Source organism: Cavenderia fasciculata, assembly GCF_000203815.1.
Source record: "Cavenderia fasciculata unplaced genomic scaffold Scf_Dfasci-F-a-11f03.f1-5, whole genome shotgun sequence".
In the NCBI taxonomy this organism is placed as follows: Eukaryota; Evosea; class Eumycetozoa; order Acytosteliales; family Cavenderiaceae; genus Cavenderia; species Cavenderia fasciculata.
In genome coordinates, this window is record NW_004457718.1 from 233,352 (window position 1) to 255,222 (window position 21,871).

Here is a 21,871-nt window from a genome sequence, read left to right on the forward strand (position 1 = left end):
ATCAACCAATATTTCTTTCATTGTATCATGATTGTTTTCATTCTCTGATGCCAATCTTCTAAAAAGGAATGGATCTTGGTCATCGTTGTAATGATGTTGAAGAATTGATTTTAATTCAGATAGAACCTCTTCAATAACTGATAAGAATTCGTCGTGTTACACTTTTCAATGTTGCCGAGAATAGATCGAACATGTGATACTGATATTGATGGTCCAATATCTCTTTTGAATGGATAGAGATGGATTGGTCGATTGAGAATTGATGATCCAAGTCTCATTTGTAAATCTTGAATATAAGTTTGAAGTAGTGATGGAATTGCATTGACTCGGGCAATTCTATTTCCATTGGATATTGCCAAACACATGATTGGTAGAATAACAGATGTCTTTCCTTCACCCATCTGTAGTTGAACACATTCATTACTTTGAGCATTGATCAACTTTTCAGCAATCTCTGCTTGAGTATCTCTGATCCATATTGATTGTTCCAATTCAAATACCAACCATGTTGGATAATCTTTTGGTAACCATTGTCTAGTCTCTCTACTTTGTGATAATTCTTTTACCAAATCAACACCTTTAAGGACTTTACATTTCTGAATCTTTTGTTTGTAACCTTGCAAAAGAATGTGAACACCAATGAGTTGATAAATTTGATCTGGTAAATCTATCAAATAATTTGAGAAATCTTCATAAACAGTCAATGGTACACATCCAATCCAAGAATGACAACTTTTAAATATACAATCTGTTAGATCTAGATTGTTTAAAATCAATGATATCTCAATGATATTTCATTGATATCTCATTGAACTCAATATACTCAATCCTGGTTAGGACAAGTCAAATATGTAAAGTATTTTGGATAAAATACTAACGACTAACCATCGTCAGTTAGTCGTCTGGATCAACAACTATAAAAAGGATTAGAATAATCCAATAAAGACATTCTACAATTCTACATTCTATTCTATATTCTATATTATATATTCTATATTCATCTTTTATTACTATAAATAATAATCATTACAATCTAATCTAAAATCAATATTACTATCTATATATTCATATATCTATATATTATTATATACCTCTCAAACTAATTATATATTTACCAAGTATCTATATAGTTATTACACAATCCAATTCTTGTTGAGATTGATCTGTTCTTTTTGGATTTTTGTAAAACTGTTGAATTATTTTCCAAACCAAATCTATTTTCTGTTGAATAATGACTGATAACTTTTCAAGGTCACGACCCAATGTTTGAGAATTAAAGATACCAAATTTTAGTTGGATATATAGATGATTCTTTAACGAATCTTTACTGATATTTAAATCATCAAATAATTCTTCTTCCAAATTAGTTTTATGGTATATTCCATAGATAAAATCATCCATCTTATCAAATGATATCTTTTCTGACTTGGTACCTGTAAAACCCAATGTTGACCAGATTGATTCCAATTGTTTATCAAAACCAACGTGCCAAATCATTTGATACTCTTGAGGTAAATTCTTGTCAAATAGAATTTTACCTTGTAATTGATTCTATTAAATAGTTTTTTGGACCGTTCACTTTGAAGATGTTTGAAAGTCGGATAACTATTAAAATACAATAGTGCTGGTAATCGAGTGTACCATATATTTTTTGTACAAGCTTGTATTGATTCTAAAAATAATTTCAATCGTCTATTGTTGTACCAATGAATGATTTTTCCTTTAACGGTTTCATTAAACGATGCTTGGTTATATTGTAAATATGGGTTAGAGATTGGTGTATATGAGGTGTGTGTTGGAGCAATGATTTCTGCACCGACCATCTCCCAAATATTTTGGGTAAAGATCCGATTGAGAATATCGGCTTTTGCTTGTGTAATTTCTCGCTTTTTCTTTTCCCTTTCTTTTTCAGTATAGCCGATAAAGTAATGAGGGCTTGGTACTGAATTATTGACCAAAGTCTCTAATAGTTATTTGTCAAATGTAGTGTTAGGGTCAGTATAACTTTTTTCACAAGGAAAGGTTGGAATGCCTCTGAATGGCGAGGATATTCCAATGAGCACGAGATGATCGAGTAATGGTGCCAATGAATCGGACCAATGGTATGAAATCAATGAAATGATGAACTTGAATCTTGAAAGGAGTATAATCACCACTTGCAGTTTCCATTGCTATTTTTAATAACTTTAGATACCAAGTGGCAAACGCATCAGCTAGTCCTTGATTAGAACGAATCTGATAGGTGTGGATGAGATTAGGTGTTTCTTGAAACTCTGGAACACAGTTTTTGCGGTCAGTAAAGTCTAATCCATGAATAGTTGATGTACCAATCATTGAATAGGGATTGAATGAATTATCTAAATATTTAATATTCTTGGATTCAATGATTGATGCCATTCTTTGAACATTTTTGGTGTTTTGTCCAAATGCTGGTGGTTCAATGACGATAAATGATCCTGATGTGTCAATTGGTCCATCAATTTGACAAAGAGGTGAATATATTCTTTTGTATCTATTCCAGGCAATACGATTGAGTGTTGAAGTTAGTGGTGTTGCTTTTTGATTGGAAATCCACAATATTGACATTTCAGCATGTGATTGTTTAATCATATCAACCAAAATAACAAATCCATCATAATGTGATATCATTGGTGCGAGAAGTGGAAATGATATTGTTATTTGTTGGATGTGGTTGGATTGAGTTCTTTTTGGTGATATGTTGGATATCGCAGATAAAATATTGAGTTGTGATTGGTTGAGTGGCATATTGTTATTGAATTTCTTTAAAAGTATAACTCCAAGTTCCATTCCTCTCAATCCAGTAAATGGATCTCTAAACAATGATGATGTTACAATATGAGAGTAACAAAGATGGAGATGTGCTGTCAAATCTGATGATTTGATCATTTTGAGTTCCCTGTCAATATCATAAATAAAATATGATGGATGGTTGAGAGAGGTTGTACTTGATTTGGAATTATTAAATCCTTCACAATCATTCTTTTCCAATGTGATTTTTGAATGAGGAAGAATAACCTTCTTATTTGTTTTTATTGAATCAATTATTTATTACCTAGAATATTTTTGAGGAACAATCAAAAAATTTATATAACAATAAATGAGTTAATCATGTACATTTGATCATTGTACATGATTAACTCACACTCAACTTATTAAATTTATTAGTATGGATTTTTTTCTCACTCAACTTATTTAATTATTTATTATTTATAATTTTTTCAATATGACTAAATCCAACATAGTAAATTCTTTGGAGAACCAAATTCTTTTCAAGTAGATCAATGGGACATTTTGTAAATCTTCTAGTTTTGATGATTGATAATAGTTGATTTGATAGATCTTTATCCACTGTGAGTTGGTTGATATCATTTTGGTTGACATGTTCATACACAAAACCAAATTGATCGATGATTCCTTTGTTGATGAGTTGTGACATGATTGTTTTTGAATCACATCTAAAGATCCCAAGGAATTGATAAATCTCTGGTAGATTATCAAAGTATTTTGATCCATTCAATACATTGAGTTGATTTAATAATGGATCGATTGATTGTAGATTGGCATTGTTGGGTAATCGAGTAGATAGTTTGGTAAAGTATTCTGTCTGTTTTTCCCTTTCTTTCTGAATGGTTTGATGGATTGATACAACAACTTCCTTATCTTTATCAATCAATCCTTTTAGCTTTTTGAGTAAATGGTTTGCTTCTTTCATTGATACTAATACCATGTTTGGTGTACTCCTACTACTATCACTGCCATTCCAAAACACCAAAATATAATTGATTTGTTTGACAAAATAATCGTTGTTGCCAATTTTCGTTTTTTCATCATCAATAATAGTATTGATAAAGTTTTGGGTTGCCAATATGGATGGAGAAAAACAATCATTTTGAGATTCCATACGTTCCCCAACCAATGTATTCTTGAATATATCTTTGATTGGTAGGAATTTTAAAGGAAAATCAAGAGGTGATTTTTTACCTTCCAATAAATCACTCCATTTGTAACCTTTGAAATCTTCTATAAATGGTTCAACTTTTGGTGGTAATTGTCTTTCAATTTCACTTTCAACTTCTATTTCAAATTCTCGCTCTTGTTCTTCATCGACCATGTTTGAAAATATCATTTGATCTTCTATCTTGTCTTCAGCATATCGACGTATTTCTTTTACAAGTGATGAATGAGTTGGACCAAGAGCTTTGTAAACTTTAGAATCTGCAACATCTTGTTTAAATGCTTTTTCCAAATTACTTTGCAAAGAGGAAACAACAGCGTTACCCTTTTCTTGTTGATAAAATGAAGAATACATATCGTAAAGAGAGAGGGTTTCTGGAAATGATACCAATCTTGAGAATATAGATTCTTTGTTTTCGATATTATCCAGAGCCAAAAGTGAAATAGCAGATTTACTTCTTGCATTCATCATTCCTTGGAATGTCCATTGAACAAAAGAGTTTGTGATCGATTCAATTGTATTTTGAATAGTCCATTTCAAAATGTCGTGAATCTCTGGTGATTTGTAAAGTGATCCACCTTTTCCATTTCCTAATTCAATTCCAAGATTCTTTGAAATGAGAATTGAAATAGTTTGACCTTGTCCCAACTTTCTCATTCTCATACATGCTTGAAGTAGTTTTTCTTTTGTTATCTTGTTTCCAACTGTTAACATGCCATTGCTATTGACAGGAAGGTTGATATCAACACCACGAGTATGATAATCATCCAAATAGACTAAAACTCTATCCAATCTGTCAGAGAGTGGTGATTGACTGAATATAAACTTCTTTCCTTCTCGATCGATGGTTGTCAGTTTATCATTTTCAAAAAAGAGAGCACCATCTATTCTTGCTGATGATTCCTTTTTCAACCATTTCTTGGCAACATCTTCATTTGATTTACCAATCATCAGTGCTCCTGAATCAATTAAAATGTTGAAATAGTGTCCATTTTGATTGTTTATATTTAGTTTAACAATCTCTTGAAGTATTTTCTTATCATCAACAAGAATATGAACCTTGTTGCAATGGTCATCTTGATCAAGAATATAATTCAATACTTGAACATTGGTATATTCGAGCTCAACCAAATCCTTTTGTTCAATGGTACGAGGGTAAAGAGATTTCGTATCATTGGTTCCACTGAATCCACATGAAATATGATTCTTGGAGTTTGATTTTGGATAAACCAAATCCCATGGGTTGGCAAATAATTTGGATGGATACTGTTTGGCTTCATATGGGAATACCAATTCATTCAACCAGAAATTGATGACTCTACAATTGAATTTGAATAGTGAATGGAGATGTTTGATCAATTGATTATCAGATTTGACAACACATTTGAAATCTCTATATTTTTCTTCGATTGTTGGGTCATAGTCTGTCCATGATCTGTAGATATCTGGTGCTTCGTTTTTATGACTTGATTTTAAACAATCCAGTGCTTTACTGAATTGATTAAACGATAAACCTTGATTGTAATATGAGAGAAAGGTGAGTATAATTGCAAAGTCTGGATGACCATATTCAGCTCTCTCAGAGGGTGTATCTTTGGCTCTGAATGGGACTGCCAATAATGTAGAGTCCCGTTTGAATGATGATGATGCTGTTGATCTAATACCATAATGTTTTGACCATGTTTTCGAGAGTGAATGTAACAAAACTTCATATGAAAATAATCCTCTATAAACCAATATTCTTGTTTGATGTTTATCAAGTTTTTCAACCATTGATCGAGCATTTCGATGATTTCTTATTGGTGTATCTTCATCTGATCCAACAAATTGTTTAACCAATTCAAGGTCCTCTGCTTTTAGATTGGTTGGTAGTTTGTTGATTAAATTGTCACAAAGTTGACCCAACACTTCTTTCATTGCATCTTGATTATTTTCATTTTTCTTTGTGAACCTTATAAATGGATATTTTTCGTAAATGCCATATTCTTTTTCAAGAATCGATTTCAGTTCAGATAGAACCTCTTCAATTACTTTCCAACGATCAGATCCACCATCGAGTGGAATCTTTGATCCGATTGGATAGAGTAATTGGTATCTATGGGAAAGTAAATCATCACATTCATCCATAATATCAAATATATTGGTATCCCACCATTTGATAACATTACCCATACTATCAAATAATTTATCATTTGCCAATCTCCAAAACAAATTAAATGATAGTCTATGTTCTGGTGTACAAAGTATGATTCCATTCATTTGTTTACACTTTTCAATGTTGCCGAGAATAGATTGAACATTTGATTCTGATATTGATGGTCCAATATCTCTTTTGAATGGATAGAGATGAATTGGTCGATTGAGAATTGATGATCCAAGTCTCATTTGTAAATCTTGAATATAAGTTTGAAGTAGTGATGGAATTGCATTGACTCGAGCAATTCTAATTCCATTGGGTATTGCCAAACACATGATTGGTAGAATAACAGATGTCTTTCCTTCACCCATCTGTAGTTGAACACATTCATTACTTTGAGCATCGATCAACTTGATTGCAATCTTTGCCTGAGTATCTCTGATCCAAATTGATTGTTCCAATTCAAATACCAACCATGTTGGATAATCTTTTGGTAACCATTGTCTTGTTTTTCTACAATGTGATAATTCTTTAACCAAATCAACACCTTTAAGGTATTTACATTTCTGAATCTTTTGTTTATATGTTTGCAAAAGAATATGGACGCCAATGAGTTGATAAATTTGATCTGGTAAATCAACCAAATGATTTGAGAAATCTTCATAAACAGTCAATGGAACACAACCAATCCAAGAATGACAACTTTTAAATATACAATCCAATTCAGATTCTACATTTTCATTTCTTTTTGGATTATTGTAATATTCTTGGATTATTTGCCATACTGCCTCCAATTTTTGTTCAATAATGAGAGACAGTTCTTCCAATACATCTCCGAGTGACTGAGAGTGGTTCATTTCAAATTTTGATTGGATTAAATGTTTCTTGAGTGAATCCTTACTTGAATTTAAATTTTTAAATAATTCCTCTTCCAAATGTGTTTCATGCGATAATCCACCTACAAAATGATCAATCTTTTCAAATGATATATTTCGACGTTTGTTATTTTCGATTGTGAGAGTTGATAGGATTGATTCCAACTGTTGGTCAAAGCCTGACTCCCAGATATCTAGGTATTCCATTGGAATACTATCTATTATTTTGTTTTCTTGGGCCCCACGAATTTCTTTTGGATGTTTTTCCTTGAACTTTGGGAAACTATTGAAATAGGACGGCTCTCTTTCTATTTCTCTCTTATAAACGATGCCCTTTGTTTCATTGCCGACAGCTTTTAAAAATGCATTCAATAATGAGTTACTGAGCCATTGATGGATAATTTGCTCCATTTTTTCGTTTAACGATCTGAGATTCAACGATGTGTGATTTAAATGTCGAAATGGTCGGTTTGGAGCAATGATCGTCGATCCATTTTTATCCCAAATGTTTTGTTCGAGGATATTTTTCAAAACAGATTCCTTTTCTTTTTTTCTATCTTCTTTTGACATTCTAATGGACTGCATTGCCTTGGTTCTTGTTCTCTCGAGTAATCCTTGGTTAAAGGTTGTTTGGGGAGTGACAAAACTGGATTCTTGTGGAAAACGAGGAATATTTGATAATGGTTTGCTAATTGCAATCAGTACAAAATGATCGATAAATGGCGTGAAAGAGCGACCCGACCATTGGTGAGAAAACAATGTGATGATGAATTTAAATCTTGAAATGTTAAAATGACCATTTGCAGTTTCCATTGCTATTTTTAGCAACTTTAGATACCAGTCTGAGAATACCCGATCGAACTTGTGATTTCTGTCCATTAATTTGATAGAGATGAGATGGTTTGTTTCTTGTAACTCTGGAACACAATGGTTCTCGGTAAAGACTAATCCATGAATAGTTGATGAACCAATCTTTGAGTGAGGGCTAAATGAATTGTCCAAATGCGCAATATTCTTTGATTGGATGATTGATGCCATTCTTTGAACATTTTTGGTGGGTTGATCAAATGGGGATGGATTAATGACAACAACAGAAGAATATGGCTCCGAAGCACCTATATGACAAAGTGGGGAATAAAGTCCTTGGGGTCTGCTCCAAGCGATATGGTTGAGGGCCAAGGCAGTCTGACTTGCCGACTTGTCCTTTTCTTGGGTACTATCATATAAAAATGACATTTCTTGATGTGATTTCTTGATTCCATCAACCAAAATAGCAAATCCGTCACAATGAGATATCATTGGTGATAAAAGTGGGTATGATATTGATATTTTTTGTTGTTGTTGATTATCATATACTCTTTTTGGTGAAATGTTTGATATATTCGATAGTATATCAAGTTGTGATCGGTTGAGTGGCATATTATTATTAAATTTCTTTAAAAGAATAATAGCAAGTTCCATTCCTCGCAATCCAGTTAATGGATCTCTAAACAATGATGATGTTACAATATGAGAGTAACAAAGATGGAGATGTGCTGTCAAATCTGATGATTTGATCATTTTGAGTTCTTGATCAATATCATAAATAAAATATGATGGATGGTTGAGAGAGGTTATACTTGATTTAGCATTATTGAATCCAATACAATCCTTATTCACCTTCAATGTAATTGTTGAATGTGGAAGAATTAACTTCTTTGTTCCACTTGCATTATTTTGTTCCAAAACCAATATTGTTTTCAAACCAACCAAAGTTCCAATATATTGTTGTTCACACAGTCGGTAACCAGAATATTGAACTGAATTGATTTGTTGATTCTGACAATCAACTATAAAATCCAATCCATATTGATTCAAATGGATTTTATAAAGTTTTGATGCTTCATTTTGAAAAATATGGATGCGAGTACTTGATTCTAATCGGAATAATTTGAATATTTGACTTCTTAGCTTTTGATTATTTTTTTTATCAAAACATAAAAGAGATTTGCCAGTTGATTTACATTTGATTTGACCATTTGGAGTTCCAATAAACTTGACAGTGTCTGATCCTCCTCCATCTTTGTATTGTTGAAATGTTGGTGGTCTAAACTCTATTTCATTGGTTGCCAGATTTATCCAATGTGAATAGGATCGATACAAAGTCATAGGCAAATTGGAAAACAGATGAGGGTCAAGTAAAAGCCATCTCTCACCGTTGTTTCTATTTTGGATGACACCAAAGACAGATGAAACAAAAGAAAATTCAATATTATATCCTCCGCCCAATTCATTTGTTGTCCTACAAAATATACAATGTTAATAGAATTGGTACAAATATCTAAAATGAATCAGACATACCAAATAGAATTTCCAGTTGGTTTGACTTGAAATATTGAACATCCAAAATAGGATTTATAAAGTGCATTGTCTATAATTTCCTTTGGTAATCTTTTATCAAATGTTCCATTGAATAATAATGTTCCATCAAATATATTAAATTGAATTGTTTGATTGGCAATCTGGAATTCTAGAAAAAGGAAGAAAAAAAGGTTAGTATTAAGTTTCTATAGTGATCTTGACCATTTCTAATATTATTGTTACATACGATAATAAAGATTTGATGATCCTTTTTCCCATTTGAAATCATTTTCTTCTTGGTCATTTCTAATAATATTATTTAAACATTTGAAATGTTTTCCATCTTTGAAATGATCGACAATGAATGGTATTTGACGATAAATAATCAATGATAGTTGATTAAATATTATATCCAAAAATGGTTGTTCTGGACATGATGATCCCAATGTTCTTGTTTTATCATTTAAAGATGTTGTATTCTCATCCAAAATAATCAATGATTTGAAATAATATTCAATGTGTTGGAAATAGTTGGTTTGTTGAATAATATATTGTTTGTTATTATTGTCAATGTTGAATGTCATAATGATTGCAATAGCTGTATAAACCATTCTCTTTCTAAGGATTGCTGTTTCAGTATCACTTCCATTTAATAATTCGTGTTGAATGAGTTCTTCCAACTTGGTGATCCAATTCCAAAGTACCAATCTACATTTCTCCAACACTTTAATAATCATTTTGCTGGTTTCATCCAATTGTTCTTTTTGATTTGGTGGTTTGTTATCTCTGGTGTTGAATGCAATTGTTAAAAAATGAACCGTTACAATCATTGAAATACCACCTTCCCAATTGGTTGCTCCTTCACTAACGATCGTGTCCGCCGTATGACATAATGTTTGAAGAACATTATCATCATTCCAACCAATTCTATTTGTCGCGCCACCTTGCATTGACAATTGATAAAACATCACCAATACATGAATTCCATTGAGATTGTTTCTCTCCTCCATGAATCTAATCATATTTCTAATCGATAAACTTGGACCAACCCTTAACATTCCATATCTAATATATTGATCGGGAAGCATTCCCTTTGGTGTCATGTTTTGAGTTGAAAGTACTTCATTTTCCTCGATCCCTTGGGTCGATTGAATCATCCAATTAAGTTGACTAAATTTAACCTTTTCTGGAATGGAAAGGCAAAGATTGGGTTGAAACTTGTTTCTGGTAATATCCATCATCTCACGTCCTCTTTCCTTGTATCCGTAACAAGTGATCGATGTTTGATAGCAATGAATGAATGATGATTCAGGCTTTTCAAAGATATTGAGACTTTGTGGCAAACGAGACTCTACAATGATAAATGCGACGGTGCTATGGATAGGTGATACATTCAATACTTGGCTCCTTGCAGCACCTCTTTCAACATATAGGTTCAGAGAAAGCAAGGCAAACGAGTTTCTAACATAAGAAAGGTAGAATGGGATGTTGACTTCAAAGATGTGTTTGAATTGAATGTGTTTGTCCTCTGCAGGTATTGATTCGAAATAAATTGGCAGCGTTGACTTGTAGCACGCATCAATGGCATTGTTGATCCTTCTTTGGTTTACAAGGTCATCCTTGTACAAAAGCAACTCGGATTGGTAACTTTTGATTTTATCGAGCATTGAATGTTTGTAGTCTTGGTACTCTTTGATTTTTTCCTCTTTCTTTTTCTCGATATCTTTTAATTCTTTTTTTAATTTGTCTTGAAGGAATTGTTCAGCCCATTGTTCTCCAAAGCCATTGTCATCAATACTAAAAATTGAATTATCAATTGATGCTTTACTACATTGACGTTTATCTTTGAAATAGGTTTCCAATGATTTAACAATTGAAAACTCCCAACTATGTTGAAGTAATAGACTAGAGAATATTGATATATTGACATATGGTGGGACTGAAGAGTATAAATTGGATCTGGGTGTAGAGTTTCTACTTTCTTTATTGTCAAGTAAAAGACAATAATCCAAAGTCAATCTATCTAAAATAGCAACCAAAGTGTATGATGTCAAGATATAACGACTGCAAAGAATAGCATCCTTTTCATATCTTGGTTTTGACAACTTGATATACTTGTTCATTAGATTGTAAAGCAATGAGAATACATCTTGACATTTTTGTTGGTCGTGTGACAGTGCATGTGTGAATATTTGGGTGCTCCAAATGTTGAAAATATGAAATTCAATGATATTTAATATGATGACCAACGATACATTATCAGTTTCTAGTGGCACCGCACTGATACGTCCAACTATTGTTTGCAAAATGACGGGAAATGATTCTTGGGCATCTCGTTTGGCGAGTTGATAGAGTTGATTAAAAGGCCTTTTCAAATAGTTGATTAAAGTATTGGATGCTGAATCTGTCAATGTATTTACACCTTTGACATCTAGATTCATTTCATCTGCTTTGAGATTTTTGGGAAATGATTGAATATTTTGTTGAAGACTTTTATGAACCAAGTTTGATTGATCCTTTCCATATTCTTTCAATCCTTTGCAAATATTGTTGATTGGTGTACTGATTTGGCCTTTATCCTCAATGACTTGACAGAATGCATCCCATTGTTGATGAACCTCGGTTGAGAGTGTCTCACATTGTTCTTTGATTGATTTGATAAAATCAAATACAGTTGTTGGATGTTTCTTTTGATATTTGGATTTAAATTTGTCACAACTTCTTGCCAAATGTGCAATGTATTCGAGAGTGGTTTGAGCGTTGACTTTATACTTGGCCAATGTATCCATTTTAAATGATAATAATGCCATTTTATAGTCTCTTGTCTTTAATCCATATCTTTTGGCAAGAAAATGGGTCAATGATTTGAGACCAACCCAAAGTGGTGATCTAATCCAAACAAGATTGTCTCCAATATTTAATATTTCAGGTCTAATTGATTTATAAATGATTGGAGTTGAATATTTGGTTGTTGAATCATTGTAAGAACAACCGGGGATCGATGGTATTAACCAATTTAGGATTGTGTTTGGAACTGGGATCAAACTAGGTTGATTTTTAACATATGACATGATTGGTGGTTGATCAGTATCTCTTAGTGCAACTAGATACTCTAGGAATACTGGATCTAACAGTTGATTGACATCTTGAATGTTGAATGAACAAATAGGTGTTGCCATTTTAATTTTTGATGTTTGAGCATTAAATGTATCAAGTGTTGGATATATTTGAATTAAATCTAATATAATATTATTATTACTATTATTATTATTTCTATTATTATTATCATTGATAGTTGGAGGTCTATGAATAACTAAAATACAATTTGATTTCTTGAAATAGGTTATTAAAGGTACATTATTTAATTTACCATTATTATTATTATTATTATTATTATTTCTATTTTCATCAATAAATGATTGTGTTATTCTGTTTGATAGTTGATTGATATTTGGTGGTTGTTTAATATCATCACTAAATTGTTTTAATGCTAATGATACTATTCCTTCTTCATCCCAATGGTTGATATCTTGAATAAATGAATGAAATATGGTCATCTCTGCTTTGGGGTTGATAGAGTCTGGTAATCTCATCGGCATGAATAGATGAGACAATACTTGATCATCTAGAGTATGTTGTGGTTCCATTTCTAAACTGAATCTAAAAAGTAGATAATGATTGAATTTGTTAGTTTAGATTGATTACTAGTCGACCTTAAATGTCAAATAATACATACCTTTAATATATATTTACAATATTATCATTATCATCATTGATGACTATGAATATGATGATAATGATGAATGAACAAACCAACCGTGCAGATGATCAAGGAAGGAGAGGAGACCCACCACCTCGCTAGGTATGAAACAAACATTTTATTATTTTATTATTATATTAATATATTAGCAGATAGCAGTAAGAATATATAATAAAATAAATCTCTTTTTTAAATTATATAGCTTCTTTAATTTTTGTGACAAGTGATGTGTCTTTGTTCTTTTTTTGGAAGTTCATGTCTGACGAAGTTCGACCAGCGCAAAAATAAAAAAATTAAAAAAAATTGAATAAAAATTCATCCCTACAACCATCAGATATCTTTACAAAGCTTTATTATCGTTTAATTGTAAAATACACAAACAATAGAAGAAGAAGAATAAGAACGATTTACTCATCATCAGGACAGACAGAGATATATATTTGATTGTACAAAAGAAGGGATCATATAATTAGATAATTACTGAGTACTACATCCCTCAATCAATTAATCAATTAATCAATTAATTAATTGATTCATTACAAATAGTATATGAATGAAGAAAGTAGTTATAACGGATCAACATCAGCAACAACAACAACAACATCATCATGATGAGTTGACACCGATGTCGTCATCATTGTCACCAACTACAAGTGCAGGTATATTAAAGAGTATGTATAATATCAATATAAAGGGTACAATAATAATAATAATAATAATAATAATAATAATAATAATAATAATAATAATAATAATAATAATAATAATAATAATAATAATAATAATAATATTAATAATAATAATTTGGTTCATTATATTAATTATCAACAAATGAATAGAATCTAAATCAATGAATTATGAATTAAGTCATGGTGACCAACAACAACAACAACAACAACTACAGCAACAACATTTAGGTACTTCTCCAACATCATCTTATCAAAGAGTATGTTATTATTAGGATAGAAATATTATTATTTATTTTATTCTAATTCTAATTTAAATTGTAGACTGTAGATCATTCATCACCATATTCAAGAATTATACCAATTACAGATAGTATAAGTGAAGAGTGTTTGGATCAGATAACGTCACTTCAACCAACCATTCTAATCAATAATCGAAGCAACAATGTATTGAGTAATAGTGGAGGAATCATGATATCGCCACCAATAGTATCTAATCGTAGAACTCATAAACGATCCAATTCACATGGACCACCATCACGACCAACTCAACCAATGTCTACATCAAACTATAACAATAATCATGGAGGAGGAATGTTAATGTCAAACTTCTCACCACCAAACAACAGTCTATTACATGGGTACCATTTGTCACCTCCAACATCTCATTTACTTCAACAACAACATACTGTTGGTGGAGGTAATGGTGGAGGAGGAGGAGGAGGAATACCATCCCCACCAAATGTACCTGGTAATAATAATAATATGAATAGATCACCTGGATTGACAAGTGTTAGATCATCATCTGCATCTAGAACTACATGGTCACCAAGTAGAGTAAAGACAAACAAACATGTACTCGATTCAATCAAATTATTGGGTGACTCTCCTCCAACTTCTCAACCCATACTATTGCCACCTCCATCCCCACAACAGTATCTATCACCACAACAACTATCTCAAAAGCAACAACGACATCGTCGTACCGTGTCATGGGACACACCAGATTCGATTGAAACATTGAATCAAATCATCAAAGAAAAGAAGGATGCATTATTATTGAGAGAAAGAGAGTTGATGGCTCAACAAAAAGCAATCAATGAGAATATACAAAGAAATAGTCATAGTAGTAGTAGTAGTGGTAGTCATCAAGATGGACATGTTTACTCTGCACCTTCATCACCACCCAATACCATGCCATCCATGTCTATCTTAAATGTATCTTCTTCTCAACAACTTACTTCATCTCCTTCTCTTGGTGGTTTACACCATCATCTTCATCATGGTTCTTCTTCTTCTTCATCCACTTCATCTACTTCATCATCTTCGTCGTCACCATCATCGATTAAACACAATCGATCCAAATCAGATACAAACACACTTGTTCAACAATTGTATATAAAGAAACAACAGGCAGCTGCTTATCAACAGCAACATCAACAACACCAACAACAACAATATTATCAACACAACTCGAGTCCACCCAATACTATTCCAGACTCGTCGTTTTATCCAATTAGCGGTGAACAGACCACTGCATCACCACCAAGTCAAGTGTTGGCAACACTACCACCTCTCCACTTGCCACCACAGGGTAGCGGTACTCTTAAAAGTCCAAAGATCATGTCACCTACTAGCTGTGAGGGTAGTGGAACGGGACCACGCAGTCCAAGAGGATCAACTGGATCGTCAACAGGAGGAGTAGGAGGAGGAGGAGATAGCAAGAGACAACACTCAATGTACAGTACGACCACTACCACCACAACCACTTCGACCACGTCGTCACCCATCCAGCTGCCAACTACCCCTGTCAGCACATATTCACGTCGTCGGTCGGTTGATCCAATGCTCTATGTCGGCGGTCTAAAGCCAATTAATCCAACTTCTGCAGGGTCTGGTGCAACGGGTGCACCTTCCAACAACAACAACAACAGAGGACCAAATTATTATAATTATAATTCTCCACTTGGTGTAAATAGCGCCAGTGGACATTACTATTATGCAAACAGCAGTAACACCAACAATAGATACTATCAACAACAACAACAACACCACCCACAACAATACCCACCACAATACTATCATCCTGCTCCACCTCAATCAAGTCCAAGACATTATGTCAATATTGATCTACATGAACTTGAAGAAGAAATTGATAAAGAGATTCAACACGCCATTGGTGATATTCTCCAAACTTCAACCATTCAAGACAAAGTTGATCTTTTAGAAAGAGTTAGATGTACTGCACCTGGACCACTCCGTATGTTGTTTGGTGATAGTTTTAGAGATCCAAAGGATCAAGCTATAGCCAACAACAATACCACCAATCCCTCCTCTGCCTCTGCCGTTGTTGTTAATAATAATAGTAATAGTACAGGTTCACCATTTATAGTACACTATCCCAACTCTTTTGCTGACCATTTACCAAATGAAGCAATGAAAACCACCTCTTCTCGATCAACAACACGCAACTCTGTGAAATTTACTCCTTCAACTTTTAATGGAACTAATATTGGACACTCTTCTCCATTTAATGTTTATCAACCAACAACAACTTCAACATCATCAACCAGTATTCCAAGTGGTGGAGGTGGTGGTGGTATTAGTAGCAGTGGCAGTAGTAGTAATAGTAGTAAAGGACCAGATAAAAGTAAAAGTAAAAATATTTCTTCATCACTTCGATCCTCTGCTTTTAGTCCTCCACCTTTTCCAACCACAAGACCCTAATCGTATACGATAGATAGATAGATTAACAAACAATGTAAATTTCCTTGTACTCTTCAACAACTCCCTCCCAACAAAACCCATTTTTCAATAAATTCTTTCCAAAATACGCAAAGGTGTTTGTGTATATAATTCCTTTCAAAATCTATTTCTATTAATATCTACAATTTATTATTGAAAAAAGAAATCTTTATAAAAAAAAAATAGGTGATTCCTTTTATAAATCCATAGGAGAGAAAAGAAACCCTTTGAATCTATCTCATTTATAGTTTTGTTTGAATAAAAACTATCTTGATTGCGGTGTGTTTTGTTTGTTTAATTAACGACAGTGATTTGTTGTTGATGTTGTTGGTTGATAAAAATAATCATCGTTGATTATAAATTAATATAATTATATTGTTCGTTCTAAAATTTGTAGTAGTTGTGTATAGGTTATATATATATATATAAATTGGTTGATTTGGTTGGGGTTGTGTTTTTTTTTTTTAGAATACTTTAATAAGTGATCTTGGAACATATCTCAAGTCCCAATCAACAAAATAAACGATCGACATGATGGTGAATAAACCAATTGCCGAAAAGAAATGCCATGTATCGTGGCTATCAAAGAATCCAAATAATATACATGGTTGGTTAAGTTTATCCGATTCATCAATTGGTAGGAACTTATTCGTGACTGCAATTTCAAAGAAATAAAATCCTAATCCCTATATTATATATAAAATAAACTAAATGTTAACACAATGATCATTCACATATGTATTTTTAATTTCTAGACTTACCCAAGATACAATCATAACAACAAAAAGTATCCAAACCATAAAATGAATTTTTTCTCTATATTTAATCTTCATTCCAATATAATAGAATAAATAGATTAAAAAGTTTAATATCATTACTCCCCTAAAAATTAATTAAATCAAATATTAATGATCAATGTTAATTATTATTATTATTATTTATACATACAAAATTAAATTTGAAAAATTATTTGATACATTGTCAACGATACCAATGACTGCTGAAGCCAATACAATACTCCAATTTAAAATGTTGGCAACAAACAATGCATAGAATCTAAACTTGTCTTCAATCTCTCTTGGTCTATAAATCTTTTTAATGTGTCCCCATAAAACTGAAAATGATGGTTGAATAGATAATCTCTTGTGTGCCAATAAATAACAAGTTCCTGTAATCGAAATATATCCAAATACTATTATAAATAATATCCAAAATCTAAAATATTATAAATTAATTAATTAATACCAACTTGTGATCGTTCTCTTTTTAAAAAAGATGCTATCTATCTACATACACATAAACATTAATATTTGTTAAAGAAAGGAAATTGATAAAAATGAATAAAGCAAAGAATGCAAATGATTTAAATGCACCAGCTGTCAATGTTGCGTGTCTCTTTTGATGTAATGTAAAAAACAATAAACCTGATCCAATTAACATATATGTTGTATCTAAAATAAATAAAGAAATAAAGAGAGATTAATATTAATCTGATTGTTGATACTTTGAATTCAATTGAGTCATACCAAATTGAAAATTAATTCTTGATGGGCAAACATGGTATAAAGCAGAAAAGAAACCCTCGCAAAGGATTGTTACACCCATACTATAATATAAAGACATGTCAGTGTGAAGACCATTAATACCATCCTCATCAGGTTTGGTAAAGTGAAGAATAACTAAAAATGCTGTTCCAGCAAAGATATATGATAAATTACTAATAACTAATAAATTAAATTAAATTAATAAATCAATGTAACAGATAGATAGTGGTATGATGTGTTAGCTACGTACCATTATTAAAAGCAGTAAGACCAAAATAAGTCTTTGCACATTTGAAATTAAAGTAACAGGTTACTTGTGGATCGGTATATTGAAAGAATACAAATTGAATCGATGGTAATATATAAAATGCTGAAACTATAAGTAAAATCTTCCAAAACTATAAATAGAAATAATAATAATAATATTAAATAATGAGTGATAGTGAGAAAAGTGTAATCAACTACTGATTTAGTTTATGTTGTCAACTTACATATTTCAAATATACAGGTTGACTTTTTAATTGTCTTCTAACTTCAGATTGTTGTAGTAGTTCCTGAACGTTGGCAGGAATCTGTTCGATGAGATGTAATGTCTCGTCATCATTGATACGAGCGTCAACTTCTATTTCCATCTCATTCATATGTATATTCTATCTATCTATCTATGATTGGATTGATTGGTGATTGATGATATAGTTGTTGTTTTACTAGTAGGTAGGTAGGTTCTATAAATATATATATAAATATAAACTCTCTCTCGCTTTGATGAATAATAATATATTTTCGTAATAAGTGTATATTGATTGTTTGATTGATGTTATAACAATAATAGGTAGTATATGTCGTATTGTTATCTATTATATATATATATATATATTATTTATGTTTGGGGGGTGTACAACTGTAAAAATGAGTTAGGTAATTTAATTTACTGATTGCGTATGGTTCTCGAAAAAGCAAAAAAGAAAATTAATTTATTGGGCTAATGCCAGCTGTTTGTCTGTCTGTCCCCTGGTCTTGCTTTTATAGGAAAGTGATGCAACTGATATATTTATAAATAAATATCTGTTTATACCTTCTTTTTTGATTGTGATTTGGTGATTGTTGTCTTGTTGTTGACTTGGTAAACCAAGTTTGTTTGATCAATCTTTGTATAATATGATGATCCTTGTTATCTAAATGAACAAACTAAACAAATTAATTAATTAATAATTAAACAACAATTTGAGAAGAAAGAGATGATAGAAGAAATATTACTACTACTATTGCAATAAAAAGAGAAAAGAAGAAGTGAATAGAGTAGTAGTAGTAGTCGTCGATAGTCGTATTATTAATAGTTGTAAAAAAACAATTAGTGTAGATTCGCTTGAAAAAACATTTATTCTCACCCCCCTATCTATTCTATCACTACCATTTTCTATCCACATAAATCGTGTGGTGTGTATATGACAGGATGTGGGGGGTGTAAACACTCCTATGAATCATACCCTCTCTCTTTCTCTATTGATTGCCCTGGGCATTGAATTCAAAATATACTTTTATAAATAATCAATAACCCGATGACGATATCGCGAACTTTAAAAAAATGAGGTGAAGTGGCTTTAAACTCGTGTTCAACATTTCAAAGTCAACAGTTTATATTATATTAATATAAAACAATAACAAGAGATAGATAGATAGATAGAATGGCAAAGAGGAAAAAGGTATGTAGAGAAAGAATAGGAAGAGTAGAATAGATGTTACAAAGAATATAGACTAATGTTATTATTTGTTTGATCAAACAACACAAGCAACCTTATACATACCAAAGAATATCAGAGCTTACTCATCAAACTACTTCAAACTTTTATGGAATAGTAACAAAATGTTCAGATCCTATAATACCATCAGCTCAGAATTCAGGTATCTATACAAACAAACAAAAATAGCTATGATGAACAATCAAATGTTTACTTTTTCTTTCTTCTTTTTCATTTTAGATCAATCAATGAGAATGGAGGTAATTGATAGTCCTGAGAATAAAATCAATGTAAATATATTCTTTGAATCACATATCGATAAATTACAACCTGGTACAATCATTAGATTCCATCGTGCAAAGGTATATAAAGATCAAACCAACAAGAGATAAATATATATATATAGAGTTATTAATGATTATTTGTTATGTTTTGAATGTTGTCTAGATAACAAAAACATATCAATCATTACTTGCAACAGGCAATCTAGATAATGGTATTGCTAGATTTACAATGATTTGGGTCAATGGTAACAAAGGAGATCCTATAGTGGTACAATCACGAATAGATTCACCCACCTACACTGAAAATGATGAACATAGAATAGAAGAACTTAGAAATCTTTGGTTTGAAATTAAACATTTATTTATTTTAGATCAAAATCAAAATAATCAAAATAATCAAAATAATAATAATAATTATCAAAATAATAATCAAAATAATAATTTTATTAATAATTTAAATAATAGACAACAAATTAATAATGCAATACCACTTGGAGATTTAGAATCATGTCAAGGTCAATTTGTTGGTGTTCTGTGCAAGATCATTTCAAAGTCGATAGTGATTACTAGTAATCAGAAAAAGGTTCAATTTTGTGTTTGGGATGGTACAGGATTCGGTTATGAATTCTTTCACAATCAAACAGATGTTCATTTGGCTCACCGACTCGGTGTACTGATGAGTGTCGTTGCATGGGATCCTCAACTCATTCCATCGATAGACAGTCTCACTGCCAACGGGCCAGATCAATGGGCACTGATGAACAATGTACTGATTCAAAGATACCAAGGTACTCTTGAAATCAAAATTACAAAGGTTAGTCGTGTCACTCTACTAGATCAAAATAATGATAATGTTAAACGAATCATTCAATTACATCATAATCGTATTGATGAATATCTTAGATTAACTCAAAAGACTGATAATAATAATAATGACGAACAACAACAAAATAATAATCAAGATCAAATGCAAGTAGACTCTACCAATCCAAATAGAATTTTACCAATCTTTACAAATACTTCAACTCTTCATCCAAGTGTTCCAATTACTTTAATATCTGATATTTTAAAACATGATCAAAAGGTAAGTAAACTAAAATAATCAATCAATTAATTATTCAAAGTATTAATAATATTATTTTTTATTTATTATTTTTTTTAGGTACCAAACAAATTTAAAATTAGTTGTAAATTAATTCAACATATACCAATGAATATAATGGAATTTACAAGATTTATATGTCGTGGATGTGGACAATGTCCAAATGATTTACCACATTTTACATTGGCATCACCTATTTGTCCTAAATGTGAAAGTACTGATATTGGATCAATATATATGTTTAAATTAATAGTCAAGGATGAATCTGGTGAATTACCAATTATTGTTTATGATAATCATGCTGTATGTATAATTATATTTATAAATAATTATTATTACCACATTTTGATTTAAATTATTATTATTATTATTTAAATATATTAATACTTTTTGCTTTTTTTTAGAAACAATTTTTTAATGGAGTTGAAGCATGTGATCTTTATCAACACGTAGATAAATTAGGATTAATAGAACACAAGATGGTACAATTAAAACAAAAATGTTCACCAGAACTAGGTGATACCTATTTTGATTGTTGTATCATGTCCTATTATATGCAAGGTTATGAAAGAACTCCTGAAAATATTAGCTATCAACTTTTTGATACAAAATTAAATTAAATCAAACAATTTATATCATTTATTTATTTTATTTATTTATTTATATTTTATTTGTATTATTAC

The 21,871-nt window shown here is 31.3% G+C and overlaps 5 protein-coding genes across 5 annotated transcripts; 2 read left to right on the plus strand and 3 right to left on the minus strand.

Moving 5' to 3' along the window:
- Nucleotides 1-110: 110 nt before the first annotated feature.
- Nucleotides 111-3,152, minus strand: DFA_00084 (uncharacterized protein; the record flags this gene model as incomplete). The annotated part of the gene is made up of 6 exons (XM_004357743.1): nucleotides 111-757; nucleotides 1,031-1,073; nucleotides 1,138-1,551; nucleotides 1,662-1,963; nucleotides 2,154-3,039; nucleotides 3,114-3,152. The coding sequence occupies 6 exons, from the start codon at nucleotides 3,150-3,152 to the stop codon at nucleotides 111-113; spliced, it is 2,331 nt and encodes a 776-aa protein (XP_004357800.1).
- Nucleotides 3,153-3,217: 65 nt separating this feature from the next.
- DFA_00085 (uncharacterized protein) lies at nucleotides 3,218-13,092 on the minus strand (the record flags this gene model as incomplete). The annotated part of the gene is made up of 6 exons (XM_004357744.1): nucleotides 3,218-9,269; nucleotides 9,329-9,497; nucleotides 9,576-10,641; nucleotides 10,795-12,566; nucleotides 12,588-12,988; nucleotides 13,082-13,092. The coding sequence occupies 6 exons, from the start codon at nucleotides 13,090-13,092 to the stop codon at nucleotides 3,218-3,220; spliced, it is 9,471 nt and encodes a 3,156-aa protein (XP_004357801.1).
- A 549-nt stretch (nucleotides 13,093-13,641) lies between these two features.
- DFA_00086 (uncharacterized protein) lies at nucleotides 13,642-16,501 on the plus strand (the record flags this gene model as incomplete). The annotated part of the gene is made up of 3 exons (XM_004357745.1): nucleotides 13,642-13,759; nucleotides 13,928-14,034; nucleotides 14,099-16,501. The coding sequence occupies 3 exons, from the start codon at nucleotides 13,642-13,644 to the stop codon at nucleotides 16,499-16,501; spliced, it is 2,628 nt and encodes an 875-aa protein (XP_004357802.1).
- Nucleotides 16,502-16,983: 482 nt separating this feature from the next.
- Nucleotides 16,984-18,695, minus strand: sid1 (uncharacterized protein; the record flags this gene model as incomplete). Its single annotated transcript, XM_004357746.1, has 7 exons — nucleotides 16,984-17,205; nucleotides 17,281-17,401; nucleotides 17,468-17,734; nucleotides 17,814-17,970; nucleotides 18,046-18,243; nucleotides 18,314-18,461; nucleotides 18,555-18,695. 7 exons carry the CDS (start codon nucleotides 18,693-18,695, stop codon nucleotides 16,984-16,986), a joined length of 1,254 nt encoding a protein of 417 aa, XP_004357803.1.
- Nucleotides 18,696-19,748: 1,053 nt separating this feature from the next.
- DFA_00088 (uncharacterized protein) lies at nucleotides 19,749-21,808 on the plus strand (the record flags this gene model as incomplete). Its single annotated transcript, XM_004357747.1, has 7 exons — nucleotides 19,749-19,766; nucleotides 19,854-19,965; nucleotides 20,043-20,164; nucleotides 20,250-20,331; nucleotides 20,458-21,170; nucleotides 21,249-21,491; nucleotides 21,593-21,808. The coding sequence occupies 7 exons, from the start codon at nucleotides 19,749-19,751 to the stop codon at nucleotides 21,806-21,808; spliced, it is 1,506 nt and encodes a 501-aa protein (XP_004357804.1).
- Nucleotides 21,809-21,871: the final 63 nt, after the last annotated feature.